This window comes from Pleurodeles waltl, chromosome 9 (genome assembly GCF_031143425.1).
Source record: "Pleurodeles waltl isolate 20211129_DDA chromosome 9, aPleWal1.hap1.20221129, whole genome shotgun sequence".
NCBI lineage: Eukaryota > Metazoa > Chordata > Amphibia > Caudata > Salamandridae > Pleurodeles > Pleurodeles waltl.
This window is the reverse complement of record NC_090448.1, coordinates 658868071-658895043: the sequence shown is the minus strand read 5'-3', so window position 1 is coordinate 658895043 and position 26973 is coordinate 658868071. Positions and strand designations below refer to the sequence as shown.

At 42.5% G+C, this 26973-nt stretch overlaps 1 protein-coding gene across 1 annotated transcript in view; it reads left to right on the top strand.

Annotated features, from left to right (window-relative positions):
• Positions 1-26973, top strand: part of PPP1R37 (protein phosphatase 1 regulatory subunit 37) — a 726853-nt gene that overhangs the window by 532223 nt on the left and 167657 nt on the right. Inside the window, exon 10 of the mRNA XM_069207728.1 lies at positions 8956-9122. Within this exon, the coding sequence (XP_069063829.1) occupies positions 8956-9122 (167 nt within the window). The remainder of the gene's footprint in view (positions 1-8955; positions 9123-26973) is intronic.

Sequence of the window (26973 nt, the reverse complement as noted above, 5' to 3'; positions counted from 1 at the left end):
TTACTTATTATCCTGTGGTTACTCAACATAGTCTCAAGCCTCAGACAATAGGGTAATCTATAATTTGTTACAAGCAGCCATGGTAATCTAAGTATGTAAAGAAGCAACATACAAATTGCCACACCATTATACATGTAGCTATTGTGCAGTGTGTTTACCTTGCTAATATCTATTTTTATGCACGTATATGTAAATGTAACCAAATGGGACCGTAGAGCGCTAAATGCAACAAGAGTGAGTCTCCGCTGTATTATTTTAGTTGTGGCAGCAGCTGTCAGTACTCAGCATATTTGGATATACATTTGAGAGAACCTGTGAGCTGGGTGAGTCCAGGCCAAAACACTGCAGTACTCTGCTTGCTGGACTATTAAGAAAAACGGAATCAGTCAGTGTCAGTTTGTTAGGGCCCAAGAAACATTGCAGCAGTCAGCCAGCTTGTTGGCATCTATATGATATGCCAGCTGCACCAGTGATTAGTACCTTGTCTCAGACTCACCCTGGACTATCTAACCTGTCCTAGGGCACATCCTTCGGTGGCTTCTTAAATTAACTCATTGATTAGATTTCTTAACGCCTCTTTCCAAAGAAAGCTGCTTACCAATCTTTCCTGATGCTCATACAACTAAGTGACTTAGTATTTTTAAGCTATTACTGACTGGTACAGTTTTTTAAAACTTAGGTTACAATGTTACCTTGGTGAGTGGGCTAAAGTTTTTGTCCTCATCATGACACTGAAAGTGATTTGGATAGGGTCAAGACATTGTCAATTCCAGTGCGGCTTACTGGAATGGCAGTGGTTGTTGACCAAGAAATTGGCCATTGGACTTAAGATGTATTCTCTTTCCTCACAAGGTTCATGCTTGATCTGGAGCCCCTTCCCTGTTTTGTTTTACAATTATTAACAGCACTGTTTACTGATAGGTGGCACTATGGCGGTCCGCAGTTACTCTGTACTGCTCCAGAAGTGACAGATAAATGCCTGCCGAAAAGTGCTATTCCTGCATGCTGACGTCAGTTCCTTTCTATGCCCTTCAATGTGAATCCAGCACTCAACTGCTTTGTAGTTTTTCCGATTGCTTCAAATTTAACTCCGACAGTGTGCCAAGGACATTGTTTCTCTGAAAACAGGATTCAAGTAATGCCATGGCAGCAGGAAGCCAGTTATGATCCCTCACTGCATGTATGTTTCCTGGTTGGGCTTTGGTCATGATTCAGAGTTGTGTGATTAATGTGCCCTCATACCCGAAGGCAATCCAAGAGCGATAAGTACAATTCTACATTGCTGAACTTAAGACAAGGCTGTAGTTGAAACACACATCTCATTTAAGGAACCAGTCCAACATGAAGTCCTGTTCCAGCTAGATGTTATAGGAGAAGTTGAAGATGTGCTGTAAGTACAGGAAAGCCAAGCAGGACTCAATACCATTCTGCCACTAGAAACCATGCGAGATAGCGCAAGGGTGACAATTGAAAGATCATACCAAATTATTTGTCGTCTTACTCAGACCTGGTCCTGCTACTGGTTCCAGGGTACCCCTAATTGTTGACCTGACAGCAAATGGATACTGTGCTGCAGCTCGTTCAGAAACTTTGAGCTCCTTCTGGCAAGTCTTTTGAGTCCCAGAGGGCTGCTAGGGGCTGTAGTGAACGTCCACCAGCAGGCTCTTCTTAGCCAATATTACCTATCAATGAGGCAATTAAGGCATGCTTGTGGCCTTTGTCCAAATGTTTGCTGGGTCCTCTGGTCAGGCGACCTGTGGCCAGGCAACATTTAGGAGCCCCTGGTGATCCAGATTTTCTCCTGAGACATATTACACCTGAAAGCCTGGTAGTGTAGGAATTGATGAGTAAAGCCACTCCTAATGCATTATAACCAATCCTCCACATAGAAAGTTGAAACTTATTCATGCCTTTGGAATGAGAGTGGTCTTTTCAGCTAGTTTAGCTTTGAGATTCTTGAATGAACACAATGTATCTCTTTTTCAAGCATGCCCATACTTTACGGCACATGGCCAGCAAGATCTTGCCAGATGCTCAGGAGATCTCAGGGCCTCTCTTATGACTCAAACAATACATGATGGCCAGGATGCACGGAGTATGTCTTGTGTGCTGGCTCTGACACCTCAGACAGTTTTAGCAGTGCAAATTGGCACAAGTAGGGCTTAGAAGGCATGCCTGGATCCGATCAACTGGGTGTTCACAAGATGTTCAAGCGTTTTGTATGGACATCCCTTTGATGGCTCTAGATTGTTTGGCGAGAGAGCTGATTGTGCATTTTGACGATTCGAGGACAGTCTAGGAATAGCATGGTCCTTGGGACTCTTCTTTCCCGCTAAGTAGTTCCACCAACAATTGAGGAAGTTTAGGGGTTATTCCTAGAGGCTGCTCTCCGCCAATCTGTGCAACAGCAGATCCAGTTCTTTTTGGGGGGAAGTTGTGGCAGAGGCCGATCGCTCCAACAAGGACAGCTCTCCTCTGGCAAGCTGTGGGAGCTGTGAAAAAGCAGGGTCCGACAGCACTTTTTCCCTCGCATTTTTCAGTTGGGATTTTGAACAGGAATAGTGTCCGGAACACTGGATGGAATTACACCAAATTTGGCAGAAAGGTAGCTCTTGGTCTAGAAAGCGATCTTTTTGTTATTTGGTGTAAATTCATTCAGTAGTTTTATAATATATATATATCTGTGAAGGCCCTGCGACCCTTCCAGATCTCCTGCTGAGATCTGATTGGCTTCAGCCGGGAAGTGTTGGTAGCCAAGTTGGGGCTCGGGTTCAGCAGAGTCCCAGAAAAAAAAGAAAAGGGGTCAGGGTAGGGACACCCTGACCCCTTAGCTCTGGTTCGGGGGTCCCAGAGGGACATCCCCAGAGCAAAAACAAAAACAAAAAAGTTTTTTTGTTTTCAGCAGGAGCCACAGCAGATCCATGAATCTGCAGATTTAAAAAACAAGTGTGGGTTCCTGTGCTTTTTTAACTGCAACCCCCAGGTGAGCCAGGACCGGGGGCATTCAAATTTTGAATGTGGGGGGCCACCCGGCTCTCCCGCAGCCACAAGGACCACCACCACCTCCTCAGAGCACTATTGTTAATGAAATGCAAGGGCTGCTTAGCTCCTCTGCAGGCCCGGGGACTGACAACTCCCTGGGCACACATTAAAAATCAAATATAGTGAGGCTGTCCCGCCCCCCTGTAGTCCCAATGACCTCTACCTCCTGGAGCACACAGCCCAAAACCAAGAAGGGGGGGGGGCAAGGTTGCTTGAGCAATATGCCCCTACATTGTCTAAGTCCATTCTTAGACATTGTAAGTGCAGTGTGGCCATATTAAGTACACAGGCTGGGAGTTTGCCATTATTAACTCCACAGCTCCACGATGGCTTCACTGAAGGCTGGGAAGTTTGTTACCAAACTTCTCAGCACAATAAATCCTCACTGATGCCAGTGTTGAATTTATTTTACGATGTTCACAGAAGGCACCTTAGAGATGCCCCCTGTATTTCAGACAACCCTTTAGTGTAAGGCTGACCAGTCTGTGTCAGCCTGCCACCAACAGACAAGTTTCTGACTCCCCCATGGGATGTGAGAGCCTTTGTGCTCTCTGGGGTCAGAAACAAAGTCTGTACTGGGTGGAGGTGCTTCACACGTCTTCCGCCCAGGCCCCCCCCCCCCTCCCCCCCCCTGCATGAACTGTAACACTTGGCAGTGAGCCTCAAAGGCTCAGGCCACCTGTTACAGTGCCCCAGAGCACTCAGCCAGTAATTCCCGCCCCTGGACCAAGCCCAACTTTTGGCAGCAAGTTTGGTGGGATAATTAGGAAAAACAAGAAGGACACTATGGATTTCTAAGGAAAATTGCACTGTGTCAACTTTTGAAATAGAAAATTGCTACTAAACTTGTAAGCGTTCTTGTAACCTGCTTTATTTACAAAAAAAAGCACATTTGATACATATGCTTGATACTTATTGACAACTGTACTTCCCTGCACAAATTTCTTCTGGTTCTAGCAATAAAGGAACACAATGTTTTTGCTATATAAAAACCATTGGCCTGGAGTTAGTCATTGAGTGTGTGACTCATTTCTTGACTGTGTGTGTACAACAAATGCTTTCAGCTACCCTCTGATAAGCCTAACATTAGTATTATCTTCTTTAGCCTCTGTTAAACCTCTGGGGAACCCATGGACTCTGTGCACACTGTACTGCATTTTGTATAGTATATACAGAGCCAGCTTCCTACAGCGTATATTTGGACAGTAAGCTCAAGGCTACCAAGACCGACTGACTGGCTGAAGGACGTGGTATACTGCCAGACACAATTGGAACTGTATGTTGAAGAACTGCCACAGGCTTCTAGGCTAAGAATATACGTGTATGGGCTCCGTTAACAACATATCTCTTGACAACACCAATAGCACAATAATATTTGGTATCTACAGGGCGTGAGGAGTGGATTATGCCCGAGGTAAAAAAACATTATTGATGGGTAGTGGGTGCCCTACAATGTGTTCATTGATCCTTTTTTTGAGGCAGGGTGGAATTGTGGGGAGCAAGCACGTTTAAGATCTCTGTGCCAGCCATTGTTTCACACAATATGTAATTTGAAAATTAAATAAAAATAAATAATTTAGTCTTCACATTTCTTATGTGCTCGTCTTCAGAGGTGATGCACAGCTGTGTACTGCGATAGCCAACGCACACAATGTTTTTCCAATTGCCGTCATCTCAGCGTGCTGTTTGACTCAACTGCAGATGCTCTCGGTGCAACTGTCCCTCACCACCTTCTTCACAGACTAATTAGGCCTGAGCAGCCTGGCAGCATTCATAACCCAAAATTGTGATCTTTTCACATTGGTCTGTGTATTACTCTTCCAAAGAAGAGGAGAGGCTCCTTTTGAGTTGGCCTTGTGGGCTTGTAATGTCTACATTTACCTTACAAAAGACTGTTGTGGGGGTGATCTGCTCTTTGTAGTATTTTCTGCAACCAAGAAAGTGAAGTCGATGCAGAAAGGGACCCTATTGAGATCGGTAGTCCTCTGCATCAAAATCTGCTGTGGTTTGGCCAAAACGCAACCTCCTGAATATATGAGAGCTCATATCACAGGTGACAGGTGTGCTACAGCACCATGGGCTAGGGGGATGCTGCTCTCGAAACACTACTGCCTTCACTGTCCAAATTGAGGGCCATTTTTGTGTGCACTGCCCTACAATGCTTCCTAATCAGACTCCACTCCTTAGAACCACCTCACCTTTGAGAGATACTGCTGTCGTATCTGTTCTAAAAGTGTGGAACCTGTGGTCAAAAGTATCCATCAAAAGAACAAGTTACTTACATTGGTAATGTTCTTTCTGGTTCATGCTCTGTCTAACTGCAGATTGCTCACTGCCCTCTGCGTCCCTGTTCTGTGGAGCAGATTCTTAAACACTGTGGTAAAGATACAAGTTAGATTTTGACACACTATCACATGCATTTGGTTTGAAATGCTCTGTATTGGAGAGCATGGAGGAGAAAGATTAAGAAACTTGTATGAGGCTCAGTTTCATCACTTCCCAGACAGTGCGAAATCACAATGGAGCCAGACGGTACCACCTGTTGTCACACTGGAGCATTGTCTGTGCTATATATTGCGTGATGTATGAAGAATTATATTATTGGATGACACTGTTATTCAGTTTTACTTTTCAATTGGGACTATTTAAAAGTCTCTCACATTTCGCTTTCTCTAAATTATCACTTGAGCTGCAAGTATATAAGACATACATTGGTATGCCAGTTTTCACATTCCTGCCATAGGGAACCACCACGGAAGGGACAGTTATGATTCTGGCCCCAGTTTGTAAAGCTTTCTTTCAGTGTTCTTGTTCTTTCTGCCTCAGCACATGAAACACCATTGTGATTCCAGTGTCCTCTGAGCCCTGGGATGTAAGATACTATCTCCTTGTCCGTATCGCCACTTCTCAAATATCTAAAACTCCTTAGCCAGACAGTCATTCACATATGAAGTGCCATTTCCATGTGAGCGTCCTCTCTGTCTTAATGTTTAATGTACCATTGACAGTCTTTGTTCACTCCTTCATGGGAATTCAGCGACTGTTAGTCAGATCTTTTCTGCAGAGGCACACCAGCAGGTCAGTACGTAATCCGTGTCCCGGGGCTTCTGAGAGGCCGTGGACCTGTTAAAGGCATGTGCATCAAGCTCTGCTGTGCAGTAGTAGCACTTGTATGAGTGGAAGGTCGTGGCGCTGGTACAGCTCAGGTGTAAACCTGTGCCATCATTTTACTACTGTGCTACCAGCATTATGTATACATATTTACAGTACAGGTTTGTGTGTATTCTGTAGATGACCTGTGAAATTAAATAGTGATTCTGCTTAAATATTTTTTATTGCATTCACTTTGGTTGAGGGGATTGAGAGAGACAACCTGTGATGAGATGATGTTGCTTTGCCGAGGTAAGGGCTGCTTCTTTCAGGGCTACAGAGATTAGGCGCTATGTAGGGAATCCAGCTGGTCCACAGCCTCCTGCCAGTGGGGAGGTTGCTTGATTGTCAGCCTGACCCTGTTTTTTTAATCCTGTAGGTCAGATGTGTTTTTAATATGGCACAGCTACCAATGACTAGTTTATTATTGCTGCATGAGAGGATTCTGGGGTTAGTGGCCAAGATGCTATTTAGCTATATTTTAAATGAAAGAAAAAAAGCCTGATTCCAGGGACTTTGCAAGTTTCGCAGTAAGATGAGCACCCACTCTGAATGTTCTCGGAGTTCTGCAGATTTGCAGCATTGACCTCACAGAATCAATAGTCCACGCATTTGGAGCTTCTATCTAGGTACTATCATCCTGGAATCGTCCCAGAAAGGGAGAGAATGGGCTAGTCAGTAGCAGCCAAGATTGCTGGAAAGTAGTGGCTCTCCGGCTATAAAAACTGTAATTTGCCATATAGGGTGCCTTAACATGGAAACATAGCTTGAACTGGAAGCCAGTGTGAATAATTAAATTAATGGTAGGTAAAATTTGATTAGGCTTAGAATTCAATGTTTAAGCTGAATGTTTGTAGCTTATCCAGGAATGTTTAGGTAGGCTCAAGCAAATTGGCATTTTCGAAATCAAAATAGAGAGATTTTAGAATATTAACGGTATTCATACTATGAGAGAAAGGGGGTAGCATATTTTTTTCTTTTATTTAAATTTAAATATATTTAAATCAGCAGACTGAAGCTAAGATGCTTCATAAATAACATGCACCGTTGGGCATAATAGGTGCAATGAAGAGCTTCATATTCATGGTGTTGAAGATAACTGACAAATTATCATACTTTTGCAGGAAATTGACGAAGATGTGAGTGATGTGTGCATGCCTATAAAGATTGGAGGTAATGATTAAAAAGAAGTGAAGCTGGTCCTGTAGAACCCCAAATTTAATTGTCCTAATTGAAGACTCAAGATAGTCAAATGTCGCTACCTACTAGTGGTTGGTAAAGAATGAATGATTTAATCAATTTTTCTGCTGTGCTTCAGAGAACATTTTCTGAAAGCCTTACAGTACAGCAATGTGGTAGTTGCTGTTGCAGGTGGTAGAGTGATCCATTAACATTTCTAGTCTTACTCTAGGAGGCTTTAGCTTGTTCAACATTGAGACCATCACAGACTCAGTGAGCATTCCAAGGTAACAAACAGTGTTGTAGGCATCACAAATGTTTTTTTTGGTGGGGAGTAGGGAGGGTAATGACTAATTCTACAGTGACTGCAGGTCAAAGCTTAACTTGGAATAGCAATTGTGAGATAGTCTAAGAAAATGGTCCAAATCTACTGGATCCAAAGGGACCTTTCTCAGGTCTACTACAGACTGCGTTAGCTGTATGTGAGTAAGCCTATGGTTTCCAGTATGGTCGCCACCTGGTATCCAACAAGATTATTTTTAAATGTGGTGTGCACTTGCTTAAATAAAAAATTATGTGAAATCACATAATGTGAAATTTTGCGTAAAATGAGATTTATGAATTAACAAAATTCACCAACTTATTCAAAATGTTGCCCAGTTCCCAGTGGTATCTAGTAAAGAAAGATGTACTGACATTCAATTTGCAAGACAGCAATCAAATATTGTGTCCCAGCGAATTGTGAACAATCAGTTGATTGTCCCTGAATTCAGCAAACATGGATTACCGTACTGCCACCTCCATGCTTTGGTAGTCTGTTCTGGTGAAGCAATTTATATGCACTGGAATCACAACATACAGAAAGGTAATAGCGTTAAATTAAGACTGTGTGATACAAAGAAGGTGTAAGTACTGATCCGTTTTAATTAATAAAGCAGTTTTTTTAACTGCTTACCTGGCATTTTCCAACATTGGCTTGCAAGTGGCACTCCCAATTTTAATCCCCCTCCCCCATACAGCTAATATTTATTTGTTGCAGAGAAATACACTTTAATATCTTAACCAAATATTGCCTGATGGTGTAGGATGTAGTTAGCAGAGAGATCTACCACAAATGTTCATCAGTATATAATTGAGAACTCAGTGCTGGTGTTTTCTCAGACTTGGGATGTACAATTGGCAAAATAGGTGACAACAGAGATAGCTACTGGAGTGACATGGTACTCAACTCTCTTGCAGTGGTCTTTTGCAATTTTATATTCACTTCATGCGACTGAGATCCTTTTGTATCTCTGAAACATTAATTATAGTAACCTGTTGCTTTCATCATGCCAAAACCGAATATCAGTTTAATTTGAAACATTTATAAATGCTAAGTGAACAGTGGGTGAATGTATCATTGCTACCAACAAGAACCTGAGACAGAGGTTACTCAAGAACGCACTGTTTTTGGTCACCAGTCTTAAAATAAGTGTTGAAAAGCCTTGCCATTATTTCACCACCCACACCACTTTTGTGTATTAATTACCTATTCTCAGTCTTGTAACTGATCAGTTTTTCTTGACTTTTCTTTCTGTTTTACAGGTGCTGTTGCAGTGGCTGAATTTATTGCTGAGTCACCAAGACTGCTGCGGCTTGACCTTCGAGAGAATGAGATCAAGACTGGAGGCATGATGGCTTTATCTCTCGCACTGAAGGTGAACCACTCTCTTCTGAGGCTTGACTTGGATCGAGAGCCCAAGAAGGAATCTGTAAGTTTATATTCTTCTTACACAAATTGTATCAAAGCAGATGTGTGTGCTCCAGTGGGCTTCTCTACCAAGTGGAAGGTCAGCTAAGTGTCTTCTGAATTTATAGTTACTCCAGTATTGGAACTTTCATAGATTCACGTGCTTGAATCCTGCCCCGTCGTCGAGGTGGGAGCCCCCGGTATATTTAATTAAGTAGTATTAACATAGGTTTAAACCTAAAGGGCCTCAGGCCTCTCAGTTTAGCACTCTACGAGAATCATTTTAAGAAAAAGGACCAAACTTCAGGATCCACCAATCAGGTGACACCACCCTTTAGAACCTTCCTGAGAGAAGCTCCAGCACCTCAGATTTTCTACCTCACGTCGTGCTAGGGAGTCTCAGGGCTCTGCTGTATTCTTCACATCTTTTGGCATAACTTCAAGGTTATACTCTTCAAAATGTATTCTGACTGATTGCTGATAAAGCCTACATGATATCTGACAAGGAAAATAAGTATTTGTTCTGATCCTGCAAGACCTGTGGGGAAAAAGAGATTACGCTCTGAAGACCCTCATCAGGACTACATATACTGTCTTTACCCAGACTACTCTGCCAAGGACTGCAAGGTATGTCATACCTTCTCTTCTAAGACACTGAAGGATAGAGAGGGCAGATTATTAATATGGCTGCAGAATCTAAAATCTAGAGACAGCCCAGTCTCTGATTCAGACAGCGATGATTCTTCCACATCTTCCAGAAAGTCATCTAAGAGACCTAGAGCTCATTCAAGGTCTTCCTCAGAGCAACCAAGAAAGGCCTGCAAAAAGACCACCTCAGGGTCTTACAAAGGCCGCAGCCCTTCATCACCTCACAAATTCTCCACAAAAGGGGAAAGAGGACATGTCAGCAGTTCTGAATGACCTAGAAAATCATCATCTGTGCCTCCATCTAAGTCTGCTTAACCATTTAAAAGGCCTTCCTCAGCTCCTACAGTTGACAGGCCATTGGCCTGTCGAGTAGGCTCTCATTTTTCTAATGAAACTACTGGATTTGGGCAGGAGAATCACTTGCACTGTGGGGGACTGAGTCTGACCCACTACAGGTGACACCTGTCGGCCCAATCCGGGTTTTGCTCCGGCTAACTAGCAGTGCCTCATCTCTACCCAAGAGCAGGGATGATTGGGCAGCCGAGCGCACTTCACAATTGACTCCTCAGGGAAATCGTGGTCACTCAGATCGCATCCGTTTCTCTCATTTACATTAGTCTCACATATACAAGGACAATCAGAGGCAGTGTATGTTTCCATAAGGTTTTAATGAAGCAACTGCTTCTTAGATAATAAAGCATGTACTGCAATATCTAGGACGATAAAGCATGACAGGATTAAAATTGTGACAAGGAGAGAGAAGCATAAAAATAATGCTACCATATTGTCACTAAAATTGTTAAAATAATTCCTACCTAGGCTATGTTAGAGCACAGCATGTTAAGCTCTAGTTCTTCCCTTGAGGTTCCTCTAGGAAGATATCATCCCTCATACCTGACCAAGAGGCCTGTAGTCTGCATAAGCAGCTGTTTTGAAGCATTCAGCAATCAGCATACATTTGTGGTCATCTGGTTGGAATCGCCCTCTAACGTGTATGGGACAGAAGTGTTTTTAAATTAAAACAGCCGATGTTCTGAGAAAATGTCCCTATGTAAGGATGTGTGTGTTTCTATGAACACTAGAGACAAAGCGTTACCACGTTTGCTGGCAACCTATCTTACTGCAACCTTGAGAAAAGCACAGAGTGAAATAAATGTCTTGTTTTTTAACACAGTGCTGGCCTACGCAAAGAACAGCTAGATAGAGAAAATAAAACAAGACCGCAAATGTGGCTTTTATTAAAATAATAAAACAAAGCTGAATAAAATCTGTCCAGGTTAAAGTGCACAGCGGCAGGCCTAGTGTGCTAAAACAACATCTATGGTGCTATAACTAAAATGGCTACACAACACCCTCCATTGCAGGTTCAAAGGTGGTTCAAAGCCTAATTATGTATTAAAGCTACTAAAACTCAACCTAAGAGATATATGAATCTGTATATGAATATCAATAATGACAAGTTAAAAAGACACTTGAGCATGTGTAAAAAAAAATGGCATTTTAAAATGGTAACTGGTGTAAAAAAGGCCATATTTCAAGAGTCAGAGTCATTTTGGAAGTTGCCAATCGAATCCAGGATAATTGAAGACAGAAGCTCTTCCACTTCGGCAGGTGGTAAAGTAGGAAATTCATCGTCAAGGAAAACCAAGGAGCATTTGTGTTCAAAAGCCTGAGCTACAGCCAAGGCAGGAGCATTCCTTGGTGTGCCCAACAATGAGTTTAGAGCTGCATCCTCCAGGAAGGGAAACTGATAAGCAGCTTTCCGTAGCAAACGTACCCTCAAAGCGCTTGTCTGGTAATGAGCCCGCAACGAGAACATCAACAGATCAGCGTCCAATGAAAGCAAGCACTGCGGAGAAAGAAACTTTTAGTGCATGTTCGAACGAGCACCACAGGCACCGAAACACGGGCTGCACTCTGTCAGGGTACCTTGGTTCGATTCCCTCAGGAGCAGAAGATCAATCCTCAATTCCCAACCCAGGCTACTCGCAACAAATAGTTCCTCCTTTTGAACACCCTGGAAGGGGAAAAAGGAGTTTGATAAAGAGAGACTGACTCAGAGGTCCGCTACTTTTGTTCAGTCTGCTAGACTCTTCTATATTTATCTTGAAACGGCACCTTTACAATCACAATTGCTAAGGACACATTGTTTTTTCTAACTCCTGTTACATTACCAACAATTAATTAGGTTTTTTCTTCTACTAATATCTCCACACTCTTTCCCTGAACTTTCTGAGGAATTTGCCTCTCCCGCTCAATTGGCATATGTAGCGTTAATAATAAATAGATTACATAAAGGACTATTTGTATCCGATTGTAATAATAGTCAATTGTTCATGTTGAGTATCATTGTCTCTGTAGGAATGTCATTGGTTCATTCTTGCCTTAAATTTCCTTTTTAACTAGTGGTTGCTATATATATATATATGTGTATGTATGTTCGATGGCATGTGTAGCTGCAGATACACATGCTGTGCATTATCCTGCCATCTAGTGTTGGGCTCGAGTGTTACAAGTTGTTTTTCTTCAAAGAAGTCTTTTCGAGTCACGAGATCGAGGGACTCCTCCCCTTTCGGCTCCATGGCGCATGGGCGTCGACTCCATCTTAGATTGTTTTCTTTCCGCCATCGGGTTCGAACGTGTTCCTCTTCGCTCCGTGTTTCGGTTCGGAAAGTTAGTTAAATCTCGGAAAATTCAACGGTATTGTTTGCGTTCGGTATCGGGTTAGTATTAGCAGATCAACACTGAATAAAAAAAAAAAGCTTCGGTAGCCCTTCGTGGCTTCCACTCCCCGGCCCGACCGCGTGCGTATTCAAGGCTCATGGAACAGACCCCATTCCGCTTCTGCCCCAAATGCCACTATAAGTATCCTTATTCAGACCAGCATTTGGTCTGTAATTTGTGTTTGTCCCCCGAACACAAAGAAGATACCTGCGAGGCCTGTCGGGCATTTCGGTCGAAGAAGAAGTTACGGGACCGAAGAGCTCGAAGGCTTCAAATGGCGTTGACGCCGGCAGGACACCACGATGTCGAAGAAGAGGAGACTTTCTCCATTCCTGATTCGGACTCGGACAAGGCCGAAAGTGAGCAGCCGGTGAGGCAACAAACCGTGAGTAAAACTGCCCCAGCCAAAACTCACACAAAGAACTCACACCAAACGCAAGGTTACACATGCGGCCCTTACAACAGTGTCTGTCTAGCGACACAATGAACACAAGCATAGGGTCAACTTCAAGATCTAGTGTTGATAGACCGCCAAACACACTCCTCGCTTCAATGGTGGAATCCTATAAATTTAAACCAAGGGCGGCCTTTTCAGGACCCAGTGCCTCAATACGTGATCACAACAGATGCTTCCATGGTAGGGTGGGGAGCACACCTCAACCAACATAGCATCCAGGGACAATGGGACACTCAACAAAGACAACTTTATATAAATCAACTAGAACTACTAGCAGTGTTTCTAGCATTGAAAGCATTTCAACCGCTAATAGCCCACAAACACATTCTTGTCAAAACAGACATGACAACAATGTATTACCTAAACAAACAAGGAGGGACACACTCATCACATCTGTGTCTCTCAGCACAGAAGATTTGGCATTGGGCGACTCACAATCACATTCGCCTAATAGCACAATACATCCCAGGAATTCAAAACCAGTTGGCCGACAATCTCAGTCGAGATCACCAACAGATACACGAATGGGAACTTCATCCCCAGATACTGCAAACCTACTTTCAAAACTGGGGAACACCGCAAATAGACCTATTCGCAACAAAAGAAAACTCAAAATGCCAAAACTTCGCATCCAGGTACCCACACCCTCACTCCAAGGGCAATGCGTTATGGATGAGTTGGTCAGGGACGCTTTTCCCCCTCTCCCACTCCTTCCGGATCTAGTAAACAAATTGAGTCAAAACAAACTCAAACTAATACTAGTAGCACCAACTTGGGCTCGCCAACCATGGTACACAACACTGTTGGACCTGTCAGTAGTACCTCATATCAAGCTACCAAACAGACCAGATCTGTTAACTCAACACAAAAAACAGATCAGACACCCGAATCCAGCATCGCTCAATCTAGCAATCTGGCTCCTGAAGTCTTAGAATTTGGACATCTAGACCTTACACAAGAATGTATGGGGGTCATTAAACAAGCTTGGAAACCTACTACAAGACATTGCTACGCAAATAAATGGAAAAGATTTGTTTATTACGGTCATAATAATCAAATTCAACCACTGCATGCGTCAACAAAAAACATTGTAAGCTACTTATTACACTTACAAAAATCTAAGCTAGCTTTTTCATCCATTAAAATACATCTCACAGCAATTTCTGCCTATCTGCAAATGACACATTCAACATCAATCACTCTTTAGAATCCCAGTCATAAAAGCATTTATGGAGGGTCTAAAAAGAATCATTCCCCCAAGAACACCTCCAGTTCCTTCATGGAATCTCAATATTGTATTAACACGACTCATGGGTCCACCATTTTAACCCATGCACTCTTGTGGGATGCAATACTTAACATGGAAAGAGGCCTTCCTAATAGCTATCACATCTCTTAGAAGAGTAAGTGAAATACAAGCATTTACCATACAGGAACCCTTTATACAAATACACAAACAAAGTGGTTCTACGCGCAAATCAATTTTTTTTACCAAAAGTTATATCACCGTTCCACTTAAATCAAACTGTGGAACTCCCAGTATTTTTTCCACAACCAGACTCTGTAGCTGAAAGAGCATTACATACATTAGACATCAAAAGGGCACTAATGTATTACATTGATAGAACCAAACAATTTCGCAAAACAAAACAATTTTGTAGCTTTTCAAAAACCTCATGCAGGAAATCCAATATCCAAACAAGGCATTGCCAGATGGATAGTAAAGTGTATTCAAACCTGCTATGTAAAAGCTAAGAGAGACCTGCCTATTACACCAAAGGCACACTCCACTAGAAAGAAAGGCGCCACAATGGCCTTTCTATGAAATATACCCATGACAGAACTCTGTAAGGCAGCCACATGGTCTACGCCTCATACATTCACGAAACATTACTGTGTGGATGTGTTAACAACACAACAGGCCACAGTAGGACAGGCAGTATTACGAACATTATTTCAGACAACTTCAACTCCTACAGGCTAAACCACCACTTTTGGGGAGATAACTGCTTACTAGTCTATGCACAGCATGTGTATCTGCAGCTACACATGCCATAGAACGGAAAATGTCACTTACCCAGTGTACATCTGTTCGTGGCATGAGACGCTGCAGATTCACATGCGCCCTCCCCGGGAGCCTGTAGCCGTTATAAGTTGGTGAAAATAAACTTGTAAATTTGTAAATATATTTCACTTTTAAAACACATTATGTACATACATACTTCCTCTGCGGGGAAAACAATCTAAGATGGAGTCGACGCCCATGCGCAATGGAGCCGAAAGGGGAGGAGTCCCTCGATCTCGTGACTCTAAAAGACTTCTTCGAAGAAAAACAACTTGTAACACTCCAACCCCAACACTAGATGGCAGGATAATGCAGAGCATGTGAATCTGCAGCGTCTCATGCCACAAACAGATGTACACTGGGTAAGTGACATTTTCCATATATATATATATATATATATATATATATATATATATATATATATATAGTCACACAACTTGTGAGAATGGTATTCTTATCAACTGTCTTTTATATATTCATTCGTAGATAACAGTATTTTTGTTTGAAGCCTTTTCACAATGTGTTTTCACAAATGCCTTTGAATACCTCTGGACCCTATCGTCGTTAAATAGTTATCAACACTATTTACAATGTATTTGAAATGCTCTTGTCATGTCTGATTCATGAAACCCAGCCGAAAACTCTCGAAAATCCTGTTGACTACTTCGAAGCATTAAACACCTTAACACAGTTACCACTATTCTCTGTGAAGTCTTTTGAATTGTTCTTGTCAGTTCTTAAACATAGAACCCAGTCAGGAACTCTTAGGATGCTGCGAATTGCCTTGGAGCCTTTGTGGACTTTACATATTTAAAGATCATCTGTGGCTTACTTGAATTGTTCTTCCAGTACTTTGTACTACGGTGTCTTCACTGAAAACGTTTACCTCGGGATGAGCGCTCTCTAATTTCTCCTCCAGAATCCAGTCAGAAGTCAGTTGAAGTTTGTGGCGATCATCTTTTATCTCAATTTTAGGTGAGCAACACTAGAACTGCAACCTGTGCCAGGACAACCTGGTGGCCATCTTAGATGCCTCTCTCTGTGCAATGACTCTAATACAACTCGACAAAATACCTTCCATTAAGGACACCGCCTCTTCCATTGTGAAAACTTCTTGATCTGCAGATAGTTTGCTCTTCTTCCACCCTTCACAGGAGTCAAAACATTGCTACTCTGAGGGTTCTTGACAGTACTCCCCCCTCAAAGAACAGTTCTCCAATTTAGGTTTGTCTGGAATAGCTTTGTGAAAGTTATTTACTAGTTTTGAAGCGTGCACATTATTCTGAGGTTCCCAAGATCTTTCTTCCAGCCCACATCCTTTCCAGTCAATTAAAGAGTACAACTTGCCCTTCCTTATTTTGGAATCCAAAATCTTATGTACTTCATATTCATCTGCAGAGTTAATTGGAATTGTAGGAGTGTTAGATCGTAAACCTGGAGGACTGTTCTTTAACAATGAAACATGAAAGACTGGATGTATTTTTAAATGTGACGGTAGCTGTAGTTTAACTGCCACTGGATTAATCATTTGATCCACTTTAAATGGACCAATTCATCGAGGCTGAAACTTAAGATTCCCTTTAAGATGTAAATGTCTTGTGGATAACCAAACTTTGTCACCTCTTGTGAAAATGGGACTCTTTCTTTTTTATCTGCCTGCATTTTATATGAGATTTTCGCTTGAGTTATGTTTTTCTTAGCTTTCACTAAGGTAGTTTGTAATGTGTTTTTTTTTTTTTTTTTTTACTAAATCTTCAACTGCCGGAACTGTGTTGTCTACTTTTCCCAAAATTACATTAGGAAGCCTGCCTCGATTTAGATAAAAGGGGGTAACCCCGGTGGTTGAGTGCACAGCATTATTATAGGCAATTTCAGCTGCCCATACCAACTCTGGCCATTCTTCCTTCTGATCAAATAGAGTCTTAAGTATTGTTGTAACTCTTGATTTACTCTCTGTTTGCCCATCTATTTGTGGGTGATAGCTGGTAAAAAGAAAAAAAGACTCAATTTTCCTACCGCTTAGTGAAAGCTCTCCAAAAGTGGGAAATTAATTGGGATCCCCGGTCAGATACAATAATTTTTGGAATCCCATGAGCTCGTACTATATGTTGTGTAAATAGCTGAGCAACTTGCGTGGCTCGAGGGATATTCTTTAAAGGGATAGAAAGTGCCATCTTAGTGAAGGGGTCCAAAAAAACATAATTGTATTATAACCCTGACTTCTGGGAAGATCTACTATAAGATCCATAGTAACAGTATGCCTAGGGTGATGAGCTGTGGGTAAAGGTCTTCGAAGCCCTTGTGGAGCTGATCTGTTGGATTTTCCCCTTTGAAAATGTATGCAAGTTGACACATGGGGGGTCATTCTGACCCCGGCGGTCTAAGACCGCCGGGGCCAGGGTCGGCGGGAGCACCGCCGACAGGCCGGCGGTGCCCCGCAGGGCATTCTGACCGCGGCGCTTCGGCCGCGGTCAGAAGAGGCAAACCGGCAGTCTCCCGCCGGTTTACCGCTGCCCTTTGAATCCCCCATGGCGGCGCAGCTTGCCGCGCCGCCATGGGGGATTCTGACACCCCCTACCGCCATCCTGTTCCTGGCGGTTCGCCCGCCAGGAACAGGATGGCGCTAGGGGGTGCCGCGGGGCCCCCGTAAGAGGGCCCCGCAAAGTATTTCAGTGTCTGCTAAGCAGACACTGAAATACGCGACGGGTGCAAACTGCACCCGTCGCACCCCTGCAACTCCGCCGGCTCAATTCTGAGCCGGCGTCCTCGTTGCAGGGGCATTTCCTCTGGGCTGGCGGGCGCTCTTTTGGAGAGCGCCCGCCGGCCCAGAGGAAATGTCTAAATGGCCGCCGCGGTCTTTTGACCGCGGTGCGGTCATTCAGTGGCGGTAGCTTGGCGGGCGGCTCCCGCCGCCCGCCAACATTAGAATCAGGCCCATATTGTCTTATCTGAGCTTTCATTTGTGGCCACCAAAACTTTCTTTGTACGAACTCTTGATTTTTTATTTTTTTTAAACCCTTTGTGTCCATCTAATTTATCATCATGGCAAGCTTGAAGGACCTTTTCTTGTAAATCTAAGGTTGGTATGTATAATGTGCCTTTATGATAAGGTAATCCATCCTTGATCACTCTTTCTGGTGCTTCGTTGGACCACTTCAACATCTCTTTTGGTGCTAAAGCTTCTTGAATCTCTATGGTCAAATCTTCGTAATGGATAGTGGATACAAGCATCTCCTTGTTAATAATCAAGCTTTTTTCTGCAACTTCCTTAGGTAGACTAACATTTATCCGAGACAGTGCATCTGCTTTGCCATTGGCTGTTCCAGGCCGAAAGGTAATGAAAAAATCAAGGTCTGCAAAATAAAGGGACCAATGGAATTGTTGGCTGTTAAAATGCAGGCAAATTTTAAAAATTGTGAATTCGGATGGTCAGTGTAGGCAGTGACCTTATGCCGAGCCCCCAATATGTGATGTCTTCATTCACAAAAGGTTTCCTTGACTGCAAAAAAGTTCCTTATCAGCGATGGAATAGTATACTTCCAGTGTGGGTCAGTTTTCGAGAGAAGAAAGCTAATGGATGCAATTGTCCTATATTTTTATGATGCTGAGAAAGAATACCCCCAATTGCGGCATCAGAAGCATCAGCTTCCACATAATAGGGCTCATCTGGTTTGGTGTGTAGCAAAATTGGAGTTGTGGTGAAGGAATCTTTAAAAAAATAAAAAGCATCATCTGCTTCCCTAGACCACTCAAACGTCACGCTTTTTTTAATAGAAGGGTGATGGGACTGACTGACTGCGAGAAGTTGAAAATGAATCTTCGATAGAAGTTGGCAAATCCCAAAAAACTTTGGATATCCTTAACGCTGCGAGGAGGTGGCCAATCTCGAACTGCCTTTACCTTAGCTGAATCCATACTGACCCCTTGGGGTGACAAAATAAATCCAAGAAATTCAAATCGTTCCACCCAATCGTTCCACATGAAACGCACACTTTTCCAATTTTACATAAATATTGTGTTATTACAATCTTGTGCGGATTGATATGACATGTGATACATGTTCCTGCAATTTGTCAGAGAAAATGAAATCGTCTTTGTACACCACCGCAATTCTGTCAAGATATTTGTGCAATATGTCATGTACAAAATATTGAAAAGCTGTGGGGGGCATTACAAAAACCATATGGCATCACGATGTTCAAATATTCCATATCTAGTTCGGAAGGCTGTCTTCCTTTCATCACCAGATGGCACTCATATTAAATGATACGCACCTCTTAAATCTAATTTGGTATATATTTTAGCATTTTTTTACTTGGTCAAGGAGGACTGACACCAGAGGTAGCGGATAACGGTTCTTGATGGTAACCTGATTGAGGGCTCGTTACTCTATACAAGTTTGAAGACCCTCATCCTTCTTTGGAATGAAAAACAGGTGGGAAGAGACTGGAGACTGAGAAGGACGAATACAGCCATTGGCTAAATATTGATCTAAATATTCTTTTACATGAAGATTCTCTGCTTCAGTTAGCGCATATATTCGACTGCATGGCAGAATTGCTCCTGGATCTAACTCAATTTTGCAGTCATATGGTCGATGTACGGCAATTTCTCAGCCTCTTTCCTGTTGAAGACAGTGTTTAGATACTCGTATTCTTTTGGAGTTTCTGCAGTTTCGATAGCACAGATCGTAGGAGCATGCAATGTCAAACAGACCACTTGTGATCTTGCGGACACCGCCCACTCGATCATGAAAACAATTTTCTTTACAATATGGAGAGTTCATTTCTATCGTTCTTTTACTCCAATCAAATCAAGGGTTATGCTCGGTGAGCCAAGGCAAGCCCAAGATCAGTTGAAATTGTGGGGTATCAATTAAGTTAAAAAAATATTTGTTCCTGATTTCCTCCAAAACCTTGTAACCAAATGGGCTCAGTTTCATGGATTATTGGTCCCGAGGAGTGATTGATGCCATCTACTGCTCTCAACTTCCAAGGCACTTTTCTTGATAAATCGAATTCCCATCTTTCGGGCGTATTTAATATCACAAAAGTTGCCCATCGCTCCAGAATCAATCATGACTGAGATTCCCTGAATTTCTTTATCTTGAATTTTGGCTGAAACCGATTGTACTGAATGCGGCGCAGCCGCCTGCAAGGTGTTTGTCACTAGCTGTTCTGTGGGAGTTTCCTTGGTTTCTGCTTTCATCAGGGCAACTCCTCCTACTGATGAAGCTTGCATTTTCCTGACTGCCCAGCGTTTGGTTTCTTGGAACATTCTTTCACAAAATACCCGGATGCTCCACAATATAGACACAATTGGTTTGCTCTTCGTTTTTGCGTTTCTAAATAGTTATCAACACTATTTACAATGTATTTGAAATGCTCTTGTCATGTCTGATTCATGTAACCCAGCCGAAAACTCTTGAAAACCCTGTTGACCACTTCGAAGCATTAAACGTTTTAACACAGTTTCCGATATTCTCTGTGACATCTTTTGAATTATTCTGGTCACTTCTTAAACATGGAACCTTGTCAGGAACTCCTAGGATGCTGCGAATTGCCTTGGAGCTTTCGTCGACTTTACATAGTTAAAGATTATCTGTGGCTTACTTGAATTGTTCTTCCAATTCTGAAAACTTTTACCTCAGGGTGAGCGCTCTCTAATTTCACCTCCAGAATCCAGTCAGAACTCAGTTGAAGTGTGCGGCGCTCAAGCCATGCACGCATATTAATTCAATTTTAGGTGAGCAACACTAGAACTGCAACCTGTGCCAGAAAAACCAGGCAGCCATCTTGGCTGCCTCTCTCTGTGCAATGACTGTAATACAACTCGACAAAATACCTTCCAATAAGGACACCACCGCTTCCACTGTGGATACTTCTTGATCTGCAGATATTTTGCTCTTCTTCCCCCCCTTTTCTCAGGACTCAAAACATTGCAACTCTGTGGGTTTTTGACACACGCAATGCAAAACCGGTCTGAATGACAGAGGCCAGTCACACTCCAATTGCTCCAGGAGTGATGCTCCAAAGTACTGCATCATGCGTTCATAACACAGCTGTGCTGGTGGGAGCGCTTTCAGTCCTCCTTGTTGCGGCAGGACAGCTATTGCGCAGAAAAAGTAGCAATAGCAAAATGCCACCTATCATAGCCAAAGTTATCGAAATCCCAGTGGAAATACGGGAGAATATTGAGTGGATGCCTGATTACAGGAGAAGGTGTGAACGAAAGCAGAACCAACATCCTTAAAGAAATGAGCTGTTCCAGTAGTACAGGACGCATTAAATATTCGTCCCACAAGCTCACCAAAGTGTCTTGGAAAGTTAGTACTTAAAAGGGACTGTATCTCTGCTGATGAACTTGCCACCTGGAACGCATAAGTCTTGCGTGCAGATGTGAGCGCCACAGGTTTTTGAAAACAATAAATCCTTGAGTCTGCTCAACTTGTCAAAATTCACATTTGGAGTAGCTATATGGGGCCATATCTCAGCTACTTCCCTCTGTCTTGTGGGAGGAAAAAGTACGCTCCATGTAACAGTCTTAGAGACCGAAACAACATAGACTGTTACTGCTCGCATCGCACAACAGTTTTCGCTATTGAGGAGGACATAGCTGCCATTTGGGAGCACCTGGGACACAGGTATAATCAAGGGGACTAGAACTCCCTTCAGATAGCAAGCCAGGTTCGCTGCCGAAGTGTCACACGCCCGGTGCGAGGACAGCTGTTTACAGACCATCGAATGGCTAACAGAAGTCTCACATTCACTACTGCTAAGAAAGACCTCTTTCATGCCAAAAAGACATTTGTACAAGAAGGGTATCTCCCCCACCTCATGGATGTAACTATCTCCTAGCCTTTCATGTCTGCCTACTGGAATGTGTTTTGAGCAGGACATGAATTGAAGTGTTGAAATAGGCAGATTAGTGACCCCGAGTATTAACCACTCAGCAGATGGTATTTCGACCACAGTAAAAGGCAACTTTTCTAACTTTTCAATATTTAACATGAAATAAGATGCTTCTTTTTTAGCCATTAGTTGTTGTTGTTGTTGTTGTTGTCGCATTAAATTAAATGTGGAAAATATGTCCCTTGTGCTTGTTGCCGGGGAACGCGACCTGCCTTAAGTGTTTGTAATGTCCAACCTAACTGCATAATGGACCTTAGTTGACTCTGTCCCTGGTGTAAAGAAGACATATCACTTGGTATTATGTCTATTGCAAAAGATACTGTTGTTTAAGGTGCATATCTGGTCGGACAGGGCATTAATCCCATTATCTACAACAGCTAATGCTTTCTGCAAGTTTTCCTGATCTATTTGCCTTAACCGGGCAACAGCTTCTTGTTGGGAAAGCTTCCAAATGTCATTATAGACTGCATATAAGAAGCAATTTCTGCGTTGTTTTCTGGGCCCTAACAGGAAACCCTGTAAGTCTGTGTTATTAGACTGGGACTGAGGTGTTCTCTAACAGCATCTAGTGAGGAACTCTTCAACCATTGCTGGCATAGTTTCCCTACACTGTATGTTGTTACTATACCCGCATGTTCAGATGACACATAGCGAGGGTCTGATCTACTTGTTCTAAACCCCCGTGGAGTTTTTAAAACGTTTGACACCCATTGGTATCTATTGGCCACAATAACCACCCACCAGGACGTGACAGCGAAGCATTAAACGTACCATTCTGGACCCCTTCATCGAGCTGATCTTCAGTTGCATTTATATATTTTTGCCATTTGTAAAATTATGCAGGGGCAGGAATACTGGGCACATTCAATTCCTTAATCTTTGCTAAGCCTAAGCAACTTGTTTGTTGTACAGTTTCATTTAAAAATATCATTTGAACAGGTATGAGGCATGCTCTGAATAAAGCTTCCTTCCCTCTTATTTGCCAGTTTCTTGTTCCCCCACACATTTTAAGTCAATCGACTTCAGCCAATAGTCATAGCTTTCTATAGCCAACCGGGAAACAAAGGAGTCCAAATAAATACATTTTGTGTCTGTCAATAATGTATGTACATTTTCCATCAATGACAATTTGAAAAAATATGACTCACTATTTTTAACATTGTGCCCAGGAAAGTATGCAAACCTTTCAGAATGTTCTAAAACTCCCTTGTGGTGGAGTTGGACAATGTTTCCATAGTGTGTAATTAAAAATAGTCTTTGGGGTACTTGCTCTGTGAATGAAATGGTGCCAATAATAATTATAGCAAAACATATCACCATAATTCTCTTTAGACTGATAAACATTATCACTTTCAAATACAGTAGAATACTGCAATTCAGTCATCATAGAATAAACTTTTCACATCCCAGTCATCAGAAAGACTTCCGGGTATTATTACATAGTTCATTGAAAGTTTAAACACATGGTATTTGAATGACCTCAGTGGGGCCGTATATATCAAATGTGACTTTATCCCAAACAATCCCATCAGGAATTGGTATGGTGGAAATGTTAACGAAAGACAAGTCTCTGCGTACCTTGTGTGAAGAAAAATGGGGCTTTAGGTCCTCATCCATCCTGTATTTCCATCGTGCCTCACCCAGACACATGTGTCCCATACAGCAGTGTTGGTCTTGTCAGTGGTCTCAGTCACAGGGTCACCTTCAGCATCTAGTGTTCTAAGACCACCATACTCGGTGCTTTCTGCAATGGTGGAACACTACCAATCTGTTGAAAGGGCAGCCTTTTCGAGACCCTGTGCCTCAGCTCATTCTGACCACAGATGCTTCCCTGACAGGTTGGTGGTGTGCATCTTCAGGACCTCATAGTGCAGGGACTCTGGGATCTCAGTCTCCAAACCATGCACATGGATTACCTGGAGCATCAGGGAGTATTTGTAGCCCTGAAAGCTTTCTTTCCTCACCCATCACACAAAGTTGTCTTATTCCGGATGGACAACATGACAGCTATGTATTATCTGCAGAAACGGGGGTGGGTGGACACGGTCATCACAGTTGTCACAAGTCACTGAGACTACATGGAAGTGGGCTCTTCCCCACCACTTTCACTTAGTGGACAAGTATCTCCCTGGGACGGACAACAACTTTGCAGACCTGCCCAGCAGGAGGAATCAACAAATCCATGAATGGGAACTCCACCCACAAGTCCTTCGAAAATACTTCCAAAAGTGGGGAATTCATCACATAGACCTTTTTGTCACAGCAGAAAACACAAAATACCCAATCTTCCATCCAGGTACCCACATTCTCTGTCCAAGGGCAATGATCTATGGATGAACTGGTCAGGGATGTATTCTTAAGCTTTTCCACCTCTCCCTCCCATTACATTCATGGTTCAGAAAATCTGAATATCACATCACTCACCATTATCCTTGCAGCTCCCAGTTGGGCACATCAGCCATGGTCACTATACTTCTGGACCTCTTGCTGGTTCCTCCTGAGAAGCTCCCCAACAGACCAGATCTCCTCATGCAGAAACAACGAGAAATCATCCAGACCTTAAGTCACTCAGCCTTGCGATATGGCTCCTGAAGTCATAGAGTTTGGTTATCTACAATTACCTTCCAAATGCATGGACATTCTTAAGGACACTCGTAGCACTACAACTAGAGCATGTTATACTGCAAAATGTTCATTTTGTTTGCTATTATCAGACCAAACACACAAACCCCTTTGAAGCTTCTGTCCAAGACATTGTTTGCTATTTGCTTCACTTGCAGAAAGAAAACTTGGCTTACACTTCCATCTGTCTACACCTTGCAGCCATAGCTGCATATTTACAAAATAGACAACATACTAAAGGAGAAAGACCGTTACCAGTAGCTCCTAGAGCACATTCTACTAGGAAGAAAGAAGCCACCGGCTGTCCTAAGAACATGTTTTCAAACAACTGCAACTCCTACAGGCTAGCCACCACTTTCATGGAGGGACTTCTTTACAGTCTACGCAGACCATGTGTATCTACAGCCACACATGCCATCGAATGAAAAATGTTACTTGCCAAGAAGACATCTGTTGGGGTTTGTAGTACTGTCGATTCACATGCGCCCTCCCTCCTCCCCAGGCTCCTATGGCTGTTCCAGTCACCTTATATTTGTATATATCTTCGGGGAAAAAGATCTAACAAAGGACTCTATGCCCATGCGCAGTATCACCACAAACGAGTCACTCGATCCAGTGACTCAGAAATGCTTCTTTGAAGGAAACAAAATGTAACACTCCGAACCCAACACTAGATGTCAGGAGTATGCAGAGCATGTGAATCTACAGCAGTACATTCCACAGATGTCTTCTGGGTAAGTAACATTTTCCATATCTATCTAGAGAGAGAGAGTTCAATCGCTCTGATTGGACCCCTGCAACTCAGCTGCACTCTACACCACTCTACTGTATGACATTCTAGTTGTCAAGGAGCCACTTTTGATATATAAGAATGCAGCTCCACTAATCATCTTCAAGTACTTTACTAAAGTACTTTACTAAATGTTCCAGCACCCACCATTATCTTAACTCTGCTTCTGTCTCTACTAGCGTCTGATGGAGTCATTGCACTCTCCTGTCTCAGACCTCAGTATTTGTCTGCAGTCTCGGATTCCTTCTCACTATAGTCGTGTGTCACAGTTCGTGTCAATTCAGTTTTTATTATGGTACAAAACTCGGATGGAGGTCCACATAACACCATATTGAAAAAGTAAAAACACAGTAATGCATTAAACTTGTTGCATACTATCATAGTTATAAGAACTTATTCATACACTACAAAAGATGTTAAAAAGTCTTCCCACCAACTAACATTAACAAGACTAAAAACAGTGCCCTTCAGGATTAAATAAAATATATTATGAAAACAATACCACAATTTCCTTAAAAGTGACACCGTACATACTTAAGTCCAACACGTGCATGCGTATGTTTATATTTCTGCATTGCTCGTAGTTTGTGTTAACTGATCTGAAAGATAGGAGCAATTCCTGTGCTATTTTGCATGTCGCACTGCCATCTAGTGGTACTAGAGGGAGTTTCATCTTAGCAAAACCTATTTTTGAAAAACAGCTTGAAAAACTAAAGAAATTGCACTCTGAGTATTGAGGCATTATGTCGCGGCGCCCCTGGGTAGTTTTGGGGCCGCACCAGGGTGCTGAGGCACACAGATTGGGAACCTCTGCTTTATACTATGCCACTCTACCCCACTCTATTGTCTCCAGTCTAAGACACTTCACTATACACCACTCCGCTGTACGCTACGGCACTCTATGCTGGTCCACTGTACACTACTCCAGTGTACACCAGTCAACTCTGTTACGCTGCGCCACTCCACTGTACACTATTCCACTATATGCAAATCCACTATACTATAATACAATGTACACTATTCCATTGGAAGCCACTCCACTGTACGCTGTTACACTAAATGCCACTCCACGCCACTCAACTGTATGCCACTCCACACCACCACTTAAGTTGTAATTATATCTTTAGACCTTTTGATGTCTGTTTTTCTAACTATACTTTAACTTTAGTTTATTTCCATTGCGAGAGAAAGAGTGTGTGTATATATATATGTATATATTCTCTGAAAAAACTAAAGGTTGCAAAGATGTTATAGTTAGGTTCTGAATTTACTCGTACAAACCCATAGAAAGTTAGCAGCTAAAGGTAGAGTTCCTTCAAGTAATTAGAACTCACGCCCTAAGGTAACTATAACTTGCGCCCTCGCTATGCACAGTTGTCTCATCAATACGTTTATTGCAAATGTTGCATTGAGAATATGAAAGATGACATAGAATATGTCATCAATGATATAATATGTGGAGTAATTAGTTGTGCATGGGGAAGGCGCAAGTTATAGTTACCTTATGGCTCATTTTTTAGTTACTTTTTGGTTTTGTAAATTCAGAGCCTAACTATAACTTCCGTGTAACCTTTGGTATTTTCAGTAAATTTCTATGGTTGGAACATATAGTAATTATAATTGCTATGCGTGCATCCAATCACTGTCGCACGGAGG